This window comes from Terrapene carolina, unplaced genomic scaffold (genome assembly GCF_002925995.2).
Source record: "Terrapene carolina triunguis isolate 2854851 unplaced genomic scaffold, T_m_triunguis-2.0 Scaffold89, whole genome shotgun sequence".
NCBI classification, from domain to species: Eukaryota; Metazoa; Chordata; order Testudines; family Emydidae; genus Terrapene; species Terrapene triunguis.
Window position 1 is genome coordinate 22,961,159 of NW_020664440.1, and position 19,892 is coordinate 22,981,050.

A 19,892-nucleotide genomic window follows, 5' to 3' on the forward strand; every position below is an offset into this window, starting at 1 on the left:
ACACACACACACACACACACACACACACACACACACACACACACACACACACACACACACCCCCAAATCCACCAATACAGATGAAAGCAGTCCATATTTACAGAAATACTTTGGTGCAGCCATCATCCTAATACATACCTTCTCCAACAGGAACAATGCAAGGACTTTTTGGAATAGTCTCTCCAGCAAATGTCACTCTGACAGTATGAGGCCCAGCTTGAGTAGGTTTGTAGGTGCAACGGTAGACTTGGCTCCCTTTGTCTTCTATCATAAGCTCCACTATATTCTTTCCTTGAGGATCTTCCACTTCCACATTAACATCACCCACACCAGCACCTACCCACATGAAAACAAGTTTAGCTCAGCCTTTGAACTTAGACATTCCAAGTGTCCACTTCCCTGGAAGCAAGACCCTTCCAAGTCAGACTCCGCTAAGATCCAAGATTAAGGCACAGTTTTGGGTTGGCAGCCTGTGTGTGAAAGGATCAGCCCATGAGGAAGCCAGCTTTGGAATATTTTGCTATGGCCCAGCCACACTACTGTAAGGGTGTAGGTGACACACTAAGGTGGTCTGGTATACTGATAGCAGCCTCTACTCAAAGCATTAGACCCATTTGACTTATACCACTTCTGTTCAGAAGGCACCTGAGTAGCAGAATAATTAAATCCTACCAGTGTTTACTTTTACCTTCTTGCCTCCCCTCCCTGGTTTGCAGTCTTATGGCAAAAAGGGCCAGATCCTGTTTGCTAGTAAGTGAAGGCTGGCAGCTCCCTAAGGTGATGGAGCAACAGTTGCAGGGAATCCGTCACTGCCTCCAGAATGGTTTTACAACAAGGATTATTCATTACTCTTGGCACTACATAGGCAGCTCTTTAGACAAACTATATTTGGCTTTTCTGCCTCGCATAACCCTTTCACAATTCAGTCTGTTTGCATGCAATAGGCTGTGGAGCAGGGGGGCCACCCAACCCAACCACTTTTTGGCTACACCAAGCTTGTGTTGGCCACAACCCCATGTGCTAGGTTGCAATGCCATCATCTTGTGACAGAGGAACAACTGGGTCAAATCTGAGAGGGTCATTGTGACCTGACTCGCAGGGTTGCTACAACATTCAAATTTGGCCCAGCTGCCCCTTGATCATGCAGGGGAAGGTGGGCCAAATTTAAGTGAGGTGTTCCAACCTGGTACACAAGCTGAAATGCCACTCGAATTTTCAGGGGGTTGGTAGAGGACAAACCTGTGCTCCGCACCCGCTCCCCCCGCCACACACACTTTAAATAGCACTCCACAGCCCCCGGCAGAAGATAATCCAATTCTCTCAAACTTTCGAGAAGGGCAAGTTGCCAATACAAAGTAAGGAGTTCCCGGACATTAACCAGGACTTAAGTGATTCCAAAAGGGTAAATTGGAATAACTCAAGAAAATTAATCTAAACTAGTTCTAAAGAATAGAATAAAATTAGAGCTTCTAAGCCAACATCCTACTCTAGACAAGGGTGTTTAAGTTTGTTCCTTTTCCTTCACCACCACTGAAGACACCTGTTATTCAACCATCTTGTATTGCTGAACAAGCAACCAAGGTGCTTTTTCAACAGCCATGACTTAGTCCAGACATGTCTCTACATGAAACAGATTACTACCTCTCCCAATTAGAAACAATGTTTTGCCAGAGTAGCGTGGCACTTCCCCTAGATCAGACAGCTGCAGCCAAGATTTTTAGGAGCCTCAGGCAGAAAGCAGTCTAATATATTAAACACTAGGTTAAAGTGTTTAAATACTTGAAGTAATTGCCCCATTTTGTTTTACAGTGAAGTTCTGCATCACCATTTGCAATACCTTAAACACACACATTCCTGTGGAATATAGTATTATGGCCACAAAATGCTGTGAAGTAAATGGTCTATGAAGAAATGGTAACTTACAAGCTCACTAGTCATTTTATTAGATGGACTCTGGTTCATCACTTAAGACAGAACTCAAATAGTAACTGGATGGATTCTTTTGCTGAAGTTAGATACTGAATATGGTTAACATTTGGAGTGTTTCTATTTACAGTTAATCTTCAGTTTTTCTAGGAGGCAGATATATCATAGCCCCATTTTAGCAAGTAGTGGAGGGAAGACAGGTTAGTACTGCCTGAAAACAAGTCAAGCTGCAAGAGCTACTGTAGGGTATATAATTGTGTAACTGCTATACTAGAGATTTGTAGCACTGATTTAAGCATGCTTACCTGCTGTGTAAATTTCAAAATAGGTAGGTTTATTGGCAATGTTTCCAGTTGCCTCCAAGCCTGGTCCTTTTGCTGTTACTTTGCTAGCATCGCCCTGGGCTTTGTCAACATTTACGTCAAATGGACTCTTGGAAATATGCTGTCCAGCAAATAAAACTGTAACCTAAAAAAAACACACACCCACACAGACATCAGCACTACTGTAGTAGAATTAGAATGAAGAGGCCACCTTGCAATTATGTTAGGGGCCTGGCAGAAACTACTACTTGAGTCACAAGATCAAGTGCTTGAACTCTTAAGGGTTAAGAGGTCCTGTGAGAAAACTTTAATGTTAACTCCCTCACTTTCTGTGCCAACTGGAGGTACCCTAGCTGCTTACTGCACTCCTAGAAAGACATGGGACATACTGGCCCTCAGTTAGGTTTAAGTCTTAATGTCCCCATAAGATAACAGTATTCCACTGCTGGAGGCCCAACTGCTACTTGCAATGATCATGTTTATTATGCGAGTGCACAAGGACAGGATGGGGCCCCATTGTATTTGGCTCTGTACAGACAGTTTTAGACCGTTCTGTCCTGAGAGTTTACAATCCTAAAAGAGAAGACGGGGGGGGGGGGGGGGGGGGGGGATAAGGAGTGAACAAGGTCATTATTTCCAAGATTTGGAGGGAAGGAGGTTTGATCAGCTAAACTGAAAGCATGCCCATTGTGAAGTTTTGTGCTCCATCATTTAGACTCATTAGGCCAGAATGTGGCACCCTTTGGAGAAGCCATTTATTTGGACAGTGAGCATGCACCAACATTTTCCTAGTTTCTGCTTATTTCTTGCACTACAGAAATGCATCTTGGTCTTCCCTAGACCAGAATTAATGGACTCAAACTAGCAATCAGTTTGTCCACCAAGGACAACAGCTAGTTATGAGGATTACGTACACATCTTGGACCACTGAGCTGAATACAGATCTAAAGACAAAATCCAAGGGCCACTTCATCTAGTGTGCCTGGAAAAATACGCCTGAAGTGCCATGTCTGCCTGATGAATCTAAGCTACACAAAGTCCATGACTACTTCTGCCATGGATACTCCCAGTTAGAATGAAGTGTTATAGGATACTAGTGACCCTCTGCTATCTGTTGATAGCAACATGACTCAAGGCAACTAAGATAGAGATGTTTGCTTCTCACCACCCCTCCTACATGCTTCACTCCCAGTATATCCAGAGAAAAATGATAGTTTGAAGACTGAACTCTTATCTTGGGCCTTGGCTACACTGGCAATTCACAGCGCTGCACTTGCTGCGCTCAGGGGTGTGAAAAAACACCCCACCCCCCCGAGCACAGCGAGTGCAGCGCTGTAAAGCGCCAGTGTAATCTGCGCCTGCAGTGCTACACGCTCCCTTGCAGCGCTGCAAGCTGTTCCCCCCGGAGAGGTGGAGTACTTGCAGCGCTGCGAGAGAGCTCTTGCAGCGCTGGTGGCGCGACTACACTTGCGCTTCACAGCGCTGCCACGGCAGCGCTGTGAATCCGCGAGTGTAGCCAAGGCCATGGGCTCTGGAACTAGCCCTAGTTGGTTGCCAGTCAGAATGGTGACTAGAACAAGATTTGACATAGGGCAGGGTTACAGGGTCTGGAACAAAGTTTAGAATGATCTGAGAGATTTTCCAGGTCTAGATCCTTCTGAAGAACTTGCAGGCATCTGTGTAATCCAGGCACTCCAGATAGTAAACAGGATGAGGACTTGCTGAAGATCAAAAGGAGAGCCAGCTGAGGGTGCAGACTGCAGAGCTGGAGCAACTGAAGAAGATAAATACAGAGACCCTCTGCAGGGTCAGCTTTCATACCTTGCCTGGTAGAACCATTAAGCTAGCAATCTACAATATAGGAGGTTAAAGTGTACACAGCTGTACAGCTAGGGGAGTTTTGAAAGGAAGTTTTCCAAGCTTGGGGAAGGTGTGAAGACAACAAGACTGATCCAGGGGTTTGGCTTCATCATTGTTTCCCCACCGGATCTAACTGGGACAGGGTGAATGACTGGCCTAACAACTCTACTGCATTTACTTTGCCCCCCCAAAGTTATCTGCATAAATAAAGATTCCAGGAGCCCAGGACCAGCATTTTAGAACTACAACCCTAGAAGGCTGCTAGTTTTTTCTAATGCTTGAGCTTGGGAAGTAGAGGATACTGGAGAATGCTATGTATTGTAATGAAGCCCGTTCAACCATGTGGCTTAGAGTGGAACAAAACTTGAGATAACTGCAGCACTGAGGAGGCAGGAGGAGCTGAATGGAGCCCACCCCTCCAATTCATTCTTGCCAGCCTCTTCCTGGGAGTGGTCAATGGTCCCACTGTAGTTACCATCCTGGTGGGCCCCAAGTCAGGGTGAGTCACAGGTCCTACTCCTGGTACTAAAAGCTCATGGAGACCAAAAGGCTCTGCTCATGCTCTGGAGAAGTCCTTGCTGACACCAGTGTGGAGAAAACAGCAGAGGATGAGCCCAGTGGCATAGAGTGAGTACTTTCCCCATCCCCTTTGGAGAGAACGGACTATCCTTTTGATCACCAGCAGCAGGTCCTGTTATCCTTGCACATCACATTAAATAGGAGTACTGACCACAAGACCATATTCTCTCACACAAGTTGGAGAAAAAGGTGGGTGGGTTCATCCCTTAGGGGAAGGGAGAGAAGAGTCATTAACCCCAGACTGTGGAGACTTGAACAGAAAATGGAAACAGATTATTTACACCAGGGTTTCTGGGTAGATGTCACCAGTAATCAAAGTTTAAGATGCCCATTTATAGTGCAATATTAATTTAAGCCTATTGAGCATCCTGAACACCCAAAATCTTCTTGCTCACTCACCTTGTGAGGTCCAGTAACTTTTGGCACATACTGCACAGAGTAGGTTTTGTTCTTCTCATTGTCAGGTGTCACTTTTGCCTAGAAAGGAAGAAAAAACATTTGTCCCAGAAACATTGAGTCTACACTTGACTACCTACTAAATTAGGACTTTTCACACATGACATTAAATCTTTAATTGGTAGAATTTAATGCTGAAGCTAGTCAACATAGAAAAATGCCCTGGGTCCTAAAGAGATAATCAATGTTAGACACAGTTGCCATGGCAGCAAGTACACTTGCTAGCTATCTGTTCCCCAATATTTGTGCAAAAGCCACTGACATGTCTAGAAATACATGAACCAAGTTAAAATAAACCTGGTGACCTATTCTGTTCCTTTGCTACCAACAACTAAACTGGAGGCTGACCAACACTGTTAACTATATCAACTGGAGTGTATAATTGTACTTGTCTGGAATGTCTTAATTTAAATGCTCACTTCATTAAACTAACCAACCTTTATCACATTATAGGAGTTTCCACTAACTGAACCAGCATTTGTTGTACTCACAAGATTGTTCTAATGTATCAAGTACTAAGTAATTAGCAGCAGATATTCTACAACTTTAGCCATTGCTCTTGCAGAATGAGCAGGGCAATCATGATTTAGTTCTATTTGGTAACTGAATGTACTGTCATTTGATTTTTTTCAATGATGGTCAAGTACAGTTCACTGAAAGAATTTACTTCTAGTGATTCAACATTTGGGCTGTGTTGGTCGTAACTGGTCAAGTCAATTGATTGTTCCCCAATTGGAAGAGTGATTTATAATTAGGAGAAGGGCTTGAAGACAGGACTTTGAGTCTGGTAGGTACAATGATCAGGAGACCATTTTAAGAGGTTTTCTTCACTACTAAGATATTGCTTAGGGAAAACAGGCTATGGAAAGATTTCAGAGTTGCTTCCACAGTCACATTGCACATAGTAATTGTGCCACTGGATCCTAGCTAAGGAACACCTTTTGCTAGCTGGCTTGTTCATGATTTGTGAGAGAGCCTAGCAAAGCTTTCCAGGAACATTATCTCCCTGGCCATGTCAGGGTCTTGACTAGCACTTCAGTCCAGCATGTGAATATAGTTTTCAATATTCATTCTATTAAGCAAAACTGCTTAATAGAAAGAGGAACTGAAGGACAACTTGACAAATATAAAACATGCTCATGTCCCACCTGATCAGTTGTAATTGAAGGATAACGTTTTCTATTACTTTTAAGAACCATGTACACTAATTCTTAGCAAACTGTAGTCAGTTGTCATTTTGACTTAACTTCTTCATATATTCTATTTAAGATCAGAGAAACACCTTAAGTATTGTGCATTAAATACAGTTTACTACACTGAGATACAGTAGGTAGTAATCATTTAAACTAGAGATTTTCCCTACCAATTTTCATGCTAAACATGTTTAGCATACAGACCTCTTCTCTGTTCCCCGCTGGATCTTCTATGAAGACCATTACATCTCCCTGCCCAGCGCTGATAGTATCTACTGTAAAGATGGCAGGTTGCTTCACCATGTTTCCATGAGGCTCAACTCCTATTAAGGGGGATAGAACACAAAAGGGCACATTTAGCTGGTTGTTTCAAAACTAAATAAGAGGCTGTTTATGACAATCACACAAGCCACCTAATACAAGTTCTGATACAGCCCAAGTAGTGAGACATTAAGTTCCCCAACAGTTTTCCAGGCCTGCTTGTTTACCAAAAGACCAGTGGCATTAGACAACTGGCGTCACAGCTCAGGGTAGCTACACTGGGTCTTTCCCCTTATTGCTCCAGCAAGGGTAGCCACTGAGGCCTCCAGCTCCTCAGCTGTTGCCTCTTGGATGAAGACCTGCATCTCTCCCCCTTCTGACTGGGGTATTCCCAGACTGCACAGTTCCCAGCCTTTACACCAGCACAGACAGGGTGCCCAAGAGACCTACTTGTCAGGTAATTGCCACAGGTCTAGGCAAGCCTATCTTATTCTTAGAAGGTACAAAGCATTAGAGAAACATTTAACAATGAAAATCTACATCTCATACATGCCAATAAACTTATCAAGAAGCCCAATCCGAATATGGAGTCTAGCAGAGTAAGTCCATTCAAACCCCCTACCCAAGGGGGATTCCTTGAAGTTACCTGTTCATCACAATTTCAGCTCAGAACAAGCATGCTACCTTATGGGACCCTCAGTAGGCCAAATCCTTCTGCTGCTACTGTAAGGATTTGAAAAGGCTCTGTACTTATCTTTGCACAAGACTTGTCACAGCATGCATTTACTGCAACTTAGTTACTTGATCTTTTTTACACTAGCCTTGAGCTATTACACCTGTCATGCCGTTGACTGAGTGGGTGGAGGAGTTCCCAAAGTTGCTAGCTCTTTGCTAGTCCAAGCATATACATCATATCACGTCCAAGAAATTGCTTCTCTTGAGACAGTGCCTCTAGTTTTATTAAGAAAAAAGTGTTTCTCCACAGCCATTTGTACAGTTAGTAGAAAATGCAGCGTCTGGTAGCTTTACCCAAAAAGTAGCTGTGAACAGCAGAATTTCCAAATCTATTCATCTCCAGAGAAATGCAACAGTAATACGAGGATATATTCCTGTTCACACATTAGGTGTTTAGATGACTGATGCATTTCTTGACCAATGCAAGTTTTGCACATAAGCCATTAGTGTTCAGGCACTGTACAAGCATTGAGGCACACCTCAGAAGGTGGTTTCCCCTTCCCATGGGCAGGGAAAGCAAGGCAACGAGATAAAACTACTTTCTTGAAGGCAGAGCTGAAGTCAGAACTTACCACTTCTCAATCCTGTTAGCCCTCCAGATCATGCTGCCCCTAAAGGGCCTTTTTTGCCCATTATAAAGGTTACTATAAACACTCTTTAGGGAGTCAGTACAGTTCTATACAAAACTGTAACCACATCCTCTCATGGCAATTGAGAACATAGTTGTCCTTGCAGTAAAGAAAGGTTTGTTAGCTTGGAATACAATATGGTAACATCTCATAGCATAGCATACATGGAAAGCTGGAACAGCTGTATATGTACATATTTGCCATGAATGGACATGCCAGCAAGAGATTTTCCTAGCATTCAACATTAGGTAGACGGTCAACCTCCTGTTGGACTGGTTTTCAAAGCCACACCTCCCAGGATGACGTTTAAGATTTGGACCAAGATGGTTACCAGCCAGTTGCGCTCTATTGGATGAGGGTATCTCCTTTGCCAGAAACCCCTTATGGCTTGTCTCACCACTTAGCACTGTCCATGCTTGCACTGAACTAAATTAACAAGACAGTGCATGGGCTGCAATGGAAACTTTGCATTGTTGATTCCCGGTGAGTAGTTTTGCCATTCTGGGGGGCAACTGTGAACCTAATATTACTGAGATTCCAAGTTATTCCTCTTCAATAAGTTTCACTAGGACTGTTCTGGTGTCATATGTATTGACTTCCCCCCCCGGCCCCCCAAAAGGCAGCTAGTCTTCTAGGGCAGGAAGCTCTGCATACATTCATTAATCTTTTACTTACTTCTTGGCCGCACTTCGGTTTCTGGGCTTTTTAAGAGTGCATGCTATATGATAATATGCAAACAGGGTGGTGCATACTTATGTCTGAGTATTGTTTCAGACATTGACAAGGAAACCTTTTAACAAAACTTACAGGACCAGTCATCCCACTTTTTCCAGTGGTGAGGTGTTACACAAGTGCAAGGTGTCAAACATGCTCAGGTTTTGTTGTTGGGTTGTGAGATTTTTGTTTTGGGAGGGGGGGGGATTTGCATTTTAGAAGTAGGAGTGCTTTTTGGGCTGTCTTCACATATTTCTCAGCCTAAGCACCACACGAGAAGTACATGAATCCAGCTTGGACTCCAGGCCTACTGTGGACAACACAATCAAGCAGCAACTTGTTTTTCGAAAAGTCAACCTACGTCAAGTAAATACCCTGCATTGGCAAGTGTTATTCCTTACCTCTGCCATAGGCTCTTGCTTTCTTTGGATTCAGCTTGGGTTTTAGAGGAGCTCCTGGCTTAAGCTTGGCTTTGGGAAACTGTGACAGGTAAGTCATTACGGAGTGTTCATCCACACTAGGGTGAATAATTTCTTCAGGAGTAATCACCTGGAAGATACGCAGGTTACAGTGTTTGATACATTTAATCAGACTCCCAAGAGCAGCACAATTTGGGTACATGGGAATTCTATGCATTCCAATAGCTTCCCTTACATAGCTTCCTAGAGTTAACTGGAAGGATTTACAATACAAAATTCAGTTTGAAAGTATTTAATGCAGTATCATGGGTTGAGTTAGTAGCAAAGAAATCTGCATTAGAGGAAGTTTGTAAAGCTATATAGTCTACTGATGTAGTTTTTGGGAAACAAAGATGGAGACCACCACTATCTGTTAGCTTCAATAACTAAAGAAATCAAAAGAAGTGCATTACTTTCAAACCAGAGACCATTAGAGTTACCCTCCTGGGAAAACAACCTGGGGCTATTCCTTCAGTGAAGGAGATGGTAGATAAATAGCTGAAAAAGTGAAACAAATTCACACTGACAGCAGTGATGCCGTCATGTCCATCAGTTTGTTCTAATGCCATGAGCATAGTCACTGCTCAGAGAGCTTTAGAGATTTAACATATTTTGCTTGTTATACTATTAGCATGAAAATCTGGTTTGAAGGTCCATGGGCTCCTGTTCAAGTGAGATCATCATTGCAAAAGAAAGCTACTTCCTTATAAAAGCACTTAAGACTTCAGGTGGCAGATTGAACAGGTTAACCCCAAGGACCCTGTTCAAGCAAGTACACTTAGTAAAGAAGAATGAAGCAAGTTCCCCCCTCACCCAAAAAAAAGAACGATGTGTTCCAATACCCAGCCATATCTTTAGAACAAAAAGTTAGTTCTAGGTGTGCACTGCTGTTGAAGTCAAGTCTACTTTAAGTCAGAGCAAAATTGCTCAGAGCAATCAATTAAGGGCCCAAGTCACTTCAACTGTTCTCACATCCAACAGAAAAGCTGAAAGTGGGCAAATAACCAGAAATAAAAATAAGTCTCAAGAGTAGAGCAGGAAAGTCATCCTGGCCTTGAAGCATTTATTTCCCTCCCCTTGAATGCCATTAGTTGGTGCACCACGAGTTTCCTCTCCTCCATAGTGCTAGCATGTAGGCCCTGGTCTACACTACAAACTCATGTCCATTTAACACACACACACACACACACACACACACACACACACACACACACACACCCCGCTGCAGTTATCAGCCAAACCCCCAGCGTAGACTGCATGATGTTGACAGGAGGGCTTCTGGGAAGTGGAGTCCATAGGCCAACAAGAGAAGCACTCCCATCAGCATAGGTAGCTTCTGCACTAAGCACTACAGCTGCGCCATGCAGCTGCTTTAAGTGTAGACAAGCCCTTAGAGTCAAAACAGGGATTCAAAGTCTGAAGACATACTGCAGATGTCTAGCTCCACACCCTAAAGACTTCTGGAGGGCTACTATTGAAGAGGAGTTCACAAATTTAGCAGGACTTGGCTGTCAGAACTGAGTTAGTCATAACAGCACTCAGTTCATGCTTTTAGTATTCAGACAGTGTCCTCTCTGCTCCAGGCATTTTTGCTTTCCGTCTGCCTTACCTGTGGCACACCCAGCCAATCATCAGCTTGCTGCATGGCTTCACGAGCATTGTCAACTGGTTTCTTAGGGTCCCAGGTCTCCCAGTCGGGGCAGAGACCTAAGAATAAGCAAGTTACGCATTCAGAACTTTCACATTGACAGTTTATTTGCTAGAGAAGGTTTTTTAAAATGGAGATGGTCACATGCAACACTGCTTATTCTGGGTAATAAACTTTCCCAAATCTATGCATATGACAGCTTTTAGTCCAGAAAGCAACTGTCTCTCACGGAAGGAGATCTAAATAGGAAGTCTCACCATAGTGAGTGTTTTGCTTTCAGATTAGAAGGCTGGCTTCCTCACAGTTCTAGAACTACACTTTTATTGGCTGCAGCCACCATACTTCCAAGGAAGGTGGCATGAAGTAGGATGTGTGTCACTTTTACTTACTGACTGCCAAGTGTGCGCACTGCAGGATATAGTGCAGTTTTCAGTGACACCATGTCCTTCCAAACTAGCCTACGAACCAAGAGGCCAGTCAGGAAAGACTCTCCCACTCAGCTCACCAAGATGCAAGTTTAGATTGCTTAGAGAGCCATCTGATTGGGAGGTTTTAGATTTAGCCTGAGGAATGAGGTATCTTATTGTGCTTTAAGTTCAAAAGATATTTAATGACACTCGAGTCCTGATGCTCAGTGGAATCTTGTGCAGCACTGACAATCTATACTGTGAAGATACTTTCTCCTAATAGTGCATAGCCAGAATTGCACTAGATTAGCTCAAGTAATTATGCTTACAACGCCATCATTTCACAGCAAAAAAGGTACTTGTGTTGCTCCCCCCCCATCCCCCGGTCATGTTATTCTTGCTCTAGTAAAGAAATAGACAAAGGTGAAAATTTAGAGTTTTGCAGGTGTACAACTTCCTCAACTCCTACATTCTGCTCCCAGTATAAAAATGTTTTAAAAGCCTTAATATAGAACCTCCTGCTATAATCTGAAGCTGAAAGATGTTCCCATATTGTTTTGGCCAAACAAGTTCTTTTCAGTTTGGGAGCCAATGTTTGCTCCTTCATCCCTGGTGTTGATCTAGTAGGTTAGAACAGACAACTGTAGTGGCAGCTGTAGTAAACCAAACTATATTTTCATCTTTATGCTGACCTTGACCCAAGTCATTTACAGCTTGCTTCCACAAATACTGTTTTGTAGCACTTTTATAAAACAGCCTGTTAGATGTCTAATCTTATTACTAAATTTAGAATATTAGCTCAATGCTGCCACAAGGAATAAAAGAGGGAGGAAAGACCCTGATCTACAAAGAGAACACTTACCTGGCGCACAGCTATCAACTAGGGCACCCAATGCTTTGCCATCCTGCCAGTTTTGATTGAAGTTTGTGATTGGCAAGTAAGGAATTTTGTTCTGAATCCATCCCAAGAGTCTCTGCTTAGGGGTCTGTTTCTTGGCATCATCATCTCCTTCATCCTCCCATACTGGCATGGAGATGGAATAATGGAGGATAAGGGTCCATACTAGGCCAAGGATCAGTTTTAAGTTCCCATCAACAATTGCTTTGCTATCTGCAAGACAAAAGAAATCTGATTAAGCCTTATTAAATTGATAAAGGAAAGAGCTCACCACATACACGATTTTAATCACTATCAAGCAAGCACAGGAATTACACAACACTGCAGTAGTAACCTGACATCAATGTAAAGCGCTTTAATTTTGGCTCCTTTTAGCCTATTACCAAAATATAGTTTAAAATGACAGCCAAGTTTAAAAGATTATAGCTCAGTGTATGCAATTATAATACAAGAATGTTAGCTGTAAGTTAATGTACAGCAGAGGTATATAAATATTCAGTTCTGTACAGAACATACTGTTGTGAAACTAAACTATAATAGCCCAATTTGTATACCACTCATTCTTGGAGGCTAGTTTTGTCAGACTGTTTTTGGAAGCCAGGTTCAAATTGTTTAATATATTTAGATACTTGTAGAAGATGTGTCTACTTTGGTCTGAAGTACCGGGTTAATAAAACCAGACTGCAGGCTGTTTGAGCTCCCACAGAAGATTAGAAGTTCCAAGAGAAAGTTCACACAACGCAAGTGGTTCTGTAGTCTAGCACCAGTTAAACAGCCAGTCCTTTATACTGATCATATATTCAGCCAAGTTCTTTACCCTAGTTTCACTTAAGTATGAAATATTCATGAGAGGGAGGACTTGTAGCCTATCAGAGAACACCTGCCCTGAAGTAGGATTTGCTATGACCACAAGTGTCGTACTTATGGCTTCAAGGAAATGCCAGCTAGGAAGCTCATATCGAAGACTGGAAGCTAGAATGTACTGGGTTTAGGAAATGGGCAGAGTATCTTTGCAATATAACCATCTGCTTCCTATTTTGTAAACCCCTATTCTACCAGGCTTCCTCATTTTGTATTTTGCACTGCTGCTCTTTATTACCCATATATGGAGCATTCACATATCAGACCAAGATCCTACCATTTCAGGATGTGAATTAATTTGGGATAACTGGGAACCTAGCTATAACATCAATAAGCCAGAAGTTTCAGTGCTTCAGTGTCAATTTGTACTGGCCATTGGCATTTTAGTGTTACCCTTGATTCGTGAACAGGCAAAGCAATGACTTATGTTCTAGTTAGGACAACAACAAAAAAAAAAAGTATAGCAATGATTTATGTTTGAGTCAGAAATACCCATCCAGCATTACCAGGCAGGTGAACTGTCAGATCAATTCACACTAAACAAGTTGCTATATGTATGAAATACTGCTCGGTTATGACAAGGTGTGGCTTCACCAAGTTGAAGCCCATCACTAAAAAGCTTCTATTTTGCAGTTATGGCACAACTGCAAATCTACACAGAGTTTAAGAGGGATCACTGACTGCAGCAAGCAACAATAGAGTTTAGTGGCCTGAATCAGCTTCCTGTAGTGCTTGATCCTCACCATTTCCTTGGGTGTGCCTCAGCAACAGTCTCTGACAAAAACAAGAGGCAATTTAAAGAATACAGTTTCTGAAGTCTTGTTTTGGGGCCAACTGCTGTCTTAGATATATAGATATAAGAGACAAGACAACTCAGGAGAATTCAAGAGACACTGATCTGGAAAAAAGGGCCTGATATGAACAGGACTAATCTCCCTCTTGCAATTTGGACCAGATTAAAGAGGATATCAACTCCATTTGCTCACTTGACCACTTCTATGCAGTGGTAACTTATTGTTATAGAAGAAAGCAGTCTCCTACAGAGTCCCCTAACCCAAGCAAAGCCACATAACATTCAGATGCTATGAACAGCATGAAAACTACATTAGCAAGTTATCAGGTGGGGGCATATTTGGCACAAGTACTAGATCCTGTTAAGGCTATGATTTTTGTCATGAATATTCTTAGTAAAAGAGTTACAGGTCACTGGCAATAAAGAAAAAAGTCATGGAAGCATGTGAATTGTCTGACTTACTAAAAATATTTGGAACAAAAATAGGGAGCTCAGCTACAGGATCCCACATTGAACCCAGCAGCTATGCAACTTTGGGGGGGGGGGGCGGGAAGGGAGGGGCCTGCCACCATGGGCTGAAGTCACGGATTCCATGACTTCCACAACCTCCATGAAAGAATTGTAGCCTTAACTGTTGTTGCATTAAGGTGCCTTTGGAGATCAGGGTTTTGGAGCGGAGCAATTCAAAAATTTGCTTGCTCCAAACCCCTGTAGGAGATGACAATTTCCAATTTTACTTGTGCATTTGACAGTTGGCCCCATTTGTGGGTCTTTTACAGGAAGGCGGTAAGAAATAAAATAGGAAAACATGGCTGTTCAAGCTTGACAGGGCATCAGTGAGAGGTTTCATTCCAAGAACTACCTTTTGTGTCAGTTTCTATCCCTTTAAGAACATTCACTAATCATCTCCACTTTGGTTTCCAACATGGTTGATTGGTCTTTAAATATACAGAATTATCCAGCTTATATTAAGCCATACTGATTAGCTTAGTCTTCTGTTGGTGAATGAGGAAGAGTTCCAGAAAACATGCAAATTAGTTTTTAAATGCTCCATCCAACTGTAGTGGAAGTGTCCAGCACAGGTTTTGAAAAACTTACTGTTACTTTTTAACATCATGACAGTTTAGCCACCTTGACCAGTTCGTCTCAATTGCTTGTAATACAAATACTAGCAAGATGAGCAAGTATCCTTTTGTAATCACTGCATAATGATCAGAGACTGATTATGTACCATTCTATAATTAACCCCTCCCCCCCCAAAAAAAAGTTAAACTTGAATGTCCAGGCCCCTAAGGCTATTCCCAGGCCAAGATGTCCCAAAAAACACTAGTCAGACTTCAAAAACAGATTACAAAATGCTTAAGTTACATGTCCTCTTGCTTGGGAGGAAATTATACATGTTGAAAAGTGTTACCACAGCTAGAGCCAAGCAAGCAAAGCTTGACACAATTAGAGTTCCCATCTAGGAAGAATGGGCATGTTCCTTTTGCCTTACCTACTATCCAGAACATGTGGTCGGATATCTGGGGATATGCAGAATTGTGTTCCATTGATGAAACCTTCTAAGCCAAGTCTTTCTAGATCTTCTAGTCAGTTTAAGATTTCTACACAGTTGTCACTTGAGATCAGGAGTGGGCAAACTACAACCTGCGGGCCACATCTGGCCCACAAGCTGTTTTAATCTGGCCCTTGAGCTCTGCTAGAGAGCGGGGTCTGGGGCTTGCCCTGCTCCAGCACTCCAGCCAGGGAGCAGGGTCAGGGGGCTGCTCCACACGGTTACTGGAAGTAGCGGCATGGTCCCACTCTGGTTCCTACACATAGGAGCAGCCAGAGGGCTCTGCTCTGCACGCTGTCCCTGCAGCTCCCATTGGCCAGGAACCACAGCCAATGGGAGCTGCTGGGGCAGTGCCTGCAGACAGGGCAGCATGCAGAGCTGCCTGGCTGCGCCTCTGCGTAGGAGCCAGAAAAGGGACATTCTGCTTCCGGGAGCTGCTTGAGGTAAACACTGCCCAGAGCCTGCATGCTGGAGCCTCTCCCCATGCCCTAACCCCCTGCCCCAACCCTGATCCCCCTCTTGCCCTCTGAACCCCTTGGTCCCAGCCCAGAGCACCTTCCTACACCCCAAACTCCTTATCCCCACCCCAGAGCCCGCACCACACTCCTGCCCAGAGCCCCCTCCTGCACCCTGAACTCTGTTTCTGGCCCCACCCTGGAGCCCACACCCCCAACCAGAACCCTCACCCCCTCCTCCACCCCAACCCCAATTTTGTGAGTATTCATGGCCTGCCATACAATTTCTATATCCAGATGTGGCCCTTGGGTCAAAAAGTTTGCTCACCCCTGCTTTAGATGTTACTTCATTACAGTACAATTGCATGATCATCTTGCTTTAATGTGCATTTCTATTAGCAGTCAACAACATGATGCTTTGTGTTCAACTTGACAGCTTATTCTGGGATATGCCAACACAAGTGGCTCACTTAGTTCTGCGCAGAAGTTCAAGCAGCACCACAGAAGACACTTGCACAAGTTTCAGAAAGGATTAAACTGCTGTTTGTAACTATGAATATGCCTAATGATGCTTTATATTTTCCCTTTATGTTTCAATGCTGGAGACCCAGACGGTCTAATCCATCGTTAGGGGCTGTGACAAATTGAGAAAGTTCACCTTACTCAGCCAGCTGGCCAAGCACAAGACATGGAAGCCTAGTTAAAGTACTTTTCAAGCTTTCAGCATCCCTACTCATTTCCCACACAGTCATTTGAATAAGTTACCATGGGCAGCATGGGCCCTGAAGTAAAAGCAAGAGGAATTGTCAGCTTAACTTTTGGCTCCTGCAATAGGAGCAACATAGATACAGCAAGAGCCTGAAGGGAATGTTGCAGGGAAGGATAAACAAGATGGCTTTGAATAACAGCAATAAACATTCCCGCAGCCAGAAGGGAATGAGCAGTGTTCATTTGACAAACCCAGGCCACAGAGAGAGAAGCCCCCAGAGTGGTGGCACTCTAGCCCTAAGCCTGATGTCTCCCCACCCTAGCTTGGAAGAGGTTTGTATCCCATTAGCTGTTTCCCCACCCTGGTATATTCATCTCTTGAATGAGAACTTGCAAGCTCCTTAGTCCCAGGGTCAAGGGCTAACACATTTGTCCTTGTTTGCAAGCTGAGAGAGATGTGTCAAGAAATAAGTGACAATAAGAGACTGAAGGTTGTTTGGCCCTATTAGCCCAGGCAGCTTGAATGTGACTTTCCATATCATTGAATCTCAGGAGTTTGGTATTGTTCACTTTTAAAATCAGCATGTGCCCTCATACATTTAAATCACTGCACAAGTTATCAGCTCCAAATGTCATTGGTTGCCAAGAGATGCTCCTTTATCAAATCAAAACTCAGAAATACACTTATCACAGTTCAGGACAACTGCATCTGTATCAGTTCTCCAATGGTCCAGTAAGGGCACTATGTCTAGGCTCCTAGTTCCAAAGCAGTCATTTCTGCTTGAGAGAAACTGGCATCTCCCCCACCCCTGATCAAGGTATTATTTCCAGGCTGCACAGTTCCCTGCCTATCCTGAGTTCCCCACAAGTTTCACCCCCTAGCCAGCCTACTTTGTTTATAGTCATCTGGAGACAAAACGCTGTGATTGCTCACAGTTATTAGTCAGCACACAGCACTCTCAGCAAGCCCCTTAAACTGAAACTACTAGAGCTAAGAGATGACCACAAAAAGAACCTCCATAGATGCTAGTCAGTTTACCAGAGATCACCTCAAACTGAAACCAGGGATCTGGCAGATCGGTCCTTTCCCAAATGATTTTTTCCTGTGGTCACAATAGCTGTTTGCTCAGAATAAGCACATGCATCAATGAGTCACTGCTTTATACTGTTTTGGCCTCTGAGCTCGTCTCCATGTAACAGGTGATCAAACAGAAGGTCCCCTCTCCTCAGGGTGAAGCTACAAAATGCCTCTCTCCAGTTAAGCAAAAGACTTCCTATTTGCATACACCTCCCTCTAGAGATTTCATGAGAAACCCACAACTTGGTTTGTCCCAGAAGTTAATTCTTGTCTGGCGTATCAGTTCAAGTAGTCCTCGTAAATCCATGACACTTCCCTGGATTTAGATTAGTCAGATCTCCCCACTAGAGATGTTACATGCAAATGTTTGTACTGTGGGATTGTATTTTTAATACAGACTCTAAGATACTTAAAAAACTTAATTCAATAGGTTCCTTGTGGATATTGCAGGAAACTGCCATATCTGTCACTTTACCATCCCCCCCCCCCCCCCCCCCCAGAATTGTACCAATTATGAACACTTGCTCAGGAAGAGTCAGCTTTGTAGGTAAGCAGATGACTGGGAAATTGCCAAGTGACTGATGCTTCCAGGTGGGGCATTTTACTAGAGTGGACCAGTGACCCAAGAGCTCTTGGTCAAAGTGCTACTTGGTAGAGCACGGATGCTCTACTGCCAGCCCTTCTCTTAGCCAGTTACTGAGCTGCCAGAGGCTGAATGCAGGATGTCCCAACAAGAACTGCAATCTACATACTGCACTGTAATTGCTACATTTGGACCTTAGGTAACTTCTAGTTCATGCTCCGAGGACTATATTAATTCAAATTAGGTACCTTTTAGTCTACGCTTGCAGGGTCACATTCCTGTAGCCTGAACTGCAGGACATGTAGACAAGCCCATAGCAGCAGACTAGGTTTTATCGGTGACTAGAGTTTGCCATTTTGCATTTACAAGAATAAGTTTTCTGGCCCTACTCATGCTGTCAATTGCATATCCTATGGACTTCAGTGGGATTTGCATGCAACTAGTCAGGTAGCTGTGGCCCCTTGGTGACCTCAGTCTAATACAATGGTACTCAATCTTTCCAGACTACTGAACCCCTTTCAGGAGTCTGATTTATCTTGTGTACCCCAGGTTTCACCTGACAAACTACTTGCTTACAAAAAACAGACAAATACAGCAGTGTCACAGCAGACCATTACTGAAAAAAATGCTTATTTTCTCATTTTGCGCGTATGAAATTTTAGTTTGTATTGGCTTCCGTTAGCTTTACAACAGATTAAATAAAAAAGCACTAAGTAAATATCTATATGGGTTGATGTACCCCTGGGGGTTCAGAGGTATTCTAGGGGGTACATGTACCCCTGGTTGAGAACCACTGGTCTAATACACAAACTGACCAATAGCCCCATGTGGTAGGAGTCACAGCTAGAGAGAACATCCAAGACCAGGAAGGAGTGGAATTTAAGTACGTACAAGTCGTGAAGTTTAGGATTTCTATTAGCAACCTTTGCTCCTCAACTATCATTGTTTAGTCCAGGGGTCGGCAACCTTTCAGACGCGGTGCACCGAGTCTTCCTTTATTCACTCTAATTTAAGGTTTTGCATGCCCATAATACATTAACATTTTTAGAAGGTCTCTTTCTAGAAGTCTAAAATATATAACTATTGTTGTATGTTTAAGATTCATTAAATTAAAATGCAGAGCCCCCTGGACCAGTGGCCAGGACCTGGGCAGCGTGAGTGTCACTGAAAATCAGCCATAGGTTGCCTACCCCTGGTTTAGTCTGTACTTCAGTTACATATAGAGGAAGACATGCAAGTCCGCTTCAATATAAGCAGTGGTAGGATAGGTGTTATGAAGTTTACCTAGTGGCAACCTATGTAAGTAGTGCCCTACAAAATTCGTGGTCCATTTTGGTTAATTGCACGGTCATAGGATTTGAAAAATTGTAAAATTTCATGATTTCAGATCTTTAAATCTGAAATTTCATTGTGTTGTAACTGTGGGGGTCCTGACCCAAAGGGGGTTGCAAAATTATTGTAGGGGGTTCATGATATTGTCACCCTTACTTCTGTGCTGCCTTCAGAGCTAGGTGGACGAGTGGCGGCTGCTGGCCAGGAGCCCAGCTCTGAAGGCAGTGCCACTGCCAGCAACAGCACAGAAGTAAGGGTGGCAATATCCACAACCCCTCTAATAACCTTGTGACCTCCCCCCCCCCCCAAAAAAACCTCTTGGGTCAGGAACCCTATTTGAGAAATGCTGGCCTCCCCCATGAAATCTACATAATATAGGGTAAAAGCACACAAGACCAGATTTCACGTCAGAAACCAGATTTCACAGTCCGTGATGCATT

General features: G+C 43.4%; 1 protein-coding gene across 4 annotated transcripts in view; it reads right to left on the bottom strand.

Moving 5' to 3' along the window:
• The window catches only part of FLNB (filamin B), a 107,714-nt gene that overhangs the window by 57,220 nt on the left and 30,602 nt on the right, over positions 1-19,892 (bottom strand). For all 4 annotated transcript variants that reach the window (XM_029911159.1, XM_029911158.1, XM_029911157.1 and 1 more), the window contains exons 2-8: positions 12,052-12,300; positions 10,744-10,841; positions 9,078-9,225; positions 6,542-6,660; positions 5,088-5,165; positions 2,232-2,394; positions 139-336 (exon numbers count right to left, since the gene is read on the bottom strand). In XM_029911159.1, the coding sequence (XP_029767019.1) occupies positions 139-336; positions 2,232-2,394; positions 5,088-5,165; positions 6,542-6,660; positions 9,078-9,225; positions 10,744-10,841; positions 12,052-12,300 (1,053 nt within the window). The remainder of the gene's footprint in view (positions 1-138; positions 337-2,231; positions 2,395-5,087; positions 5,166-6,541; positions 6,661-9,077; positions 9,226-10,743; positions 10,842-12,051; positions 12,301-19,892) is intronic.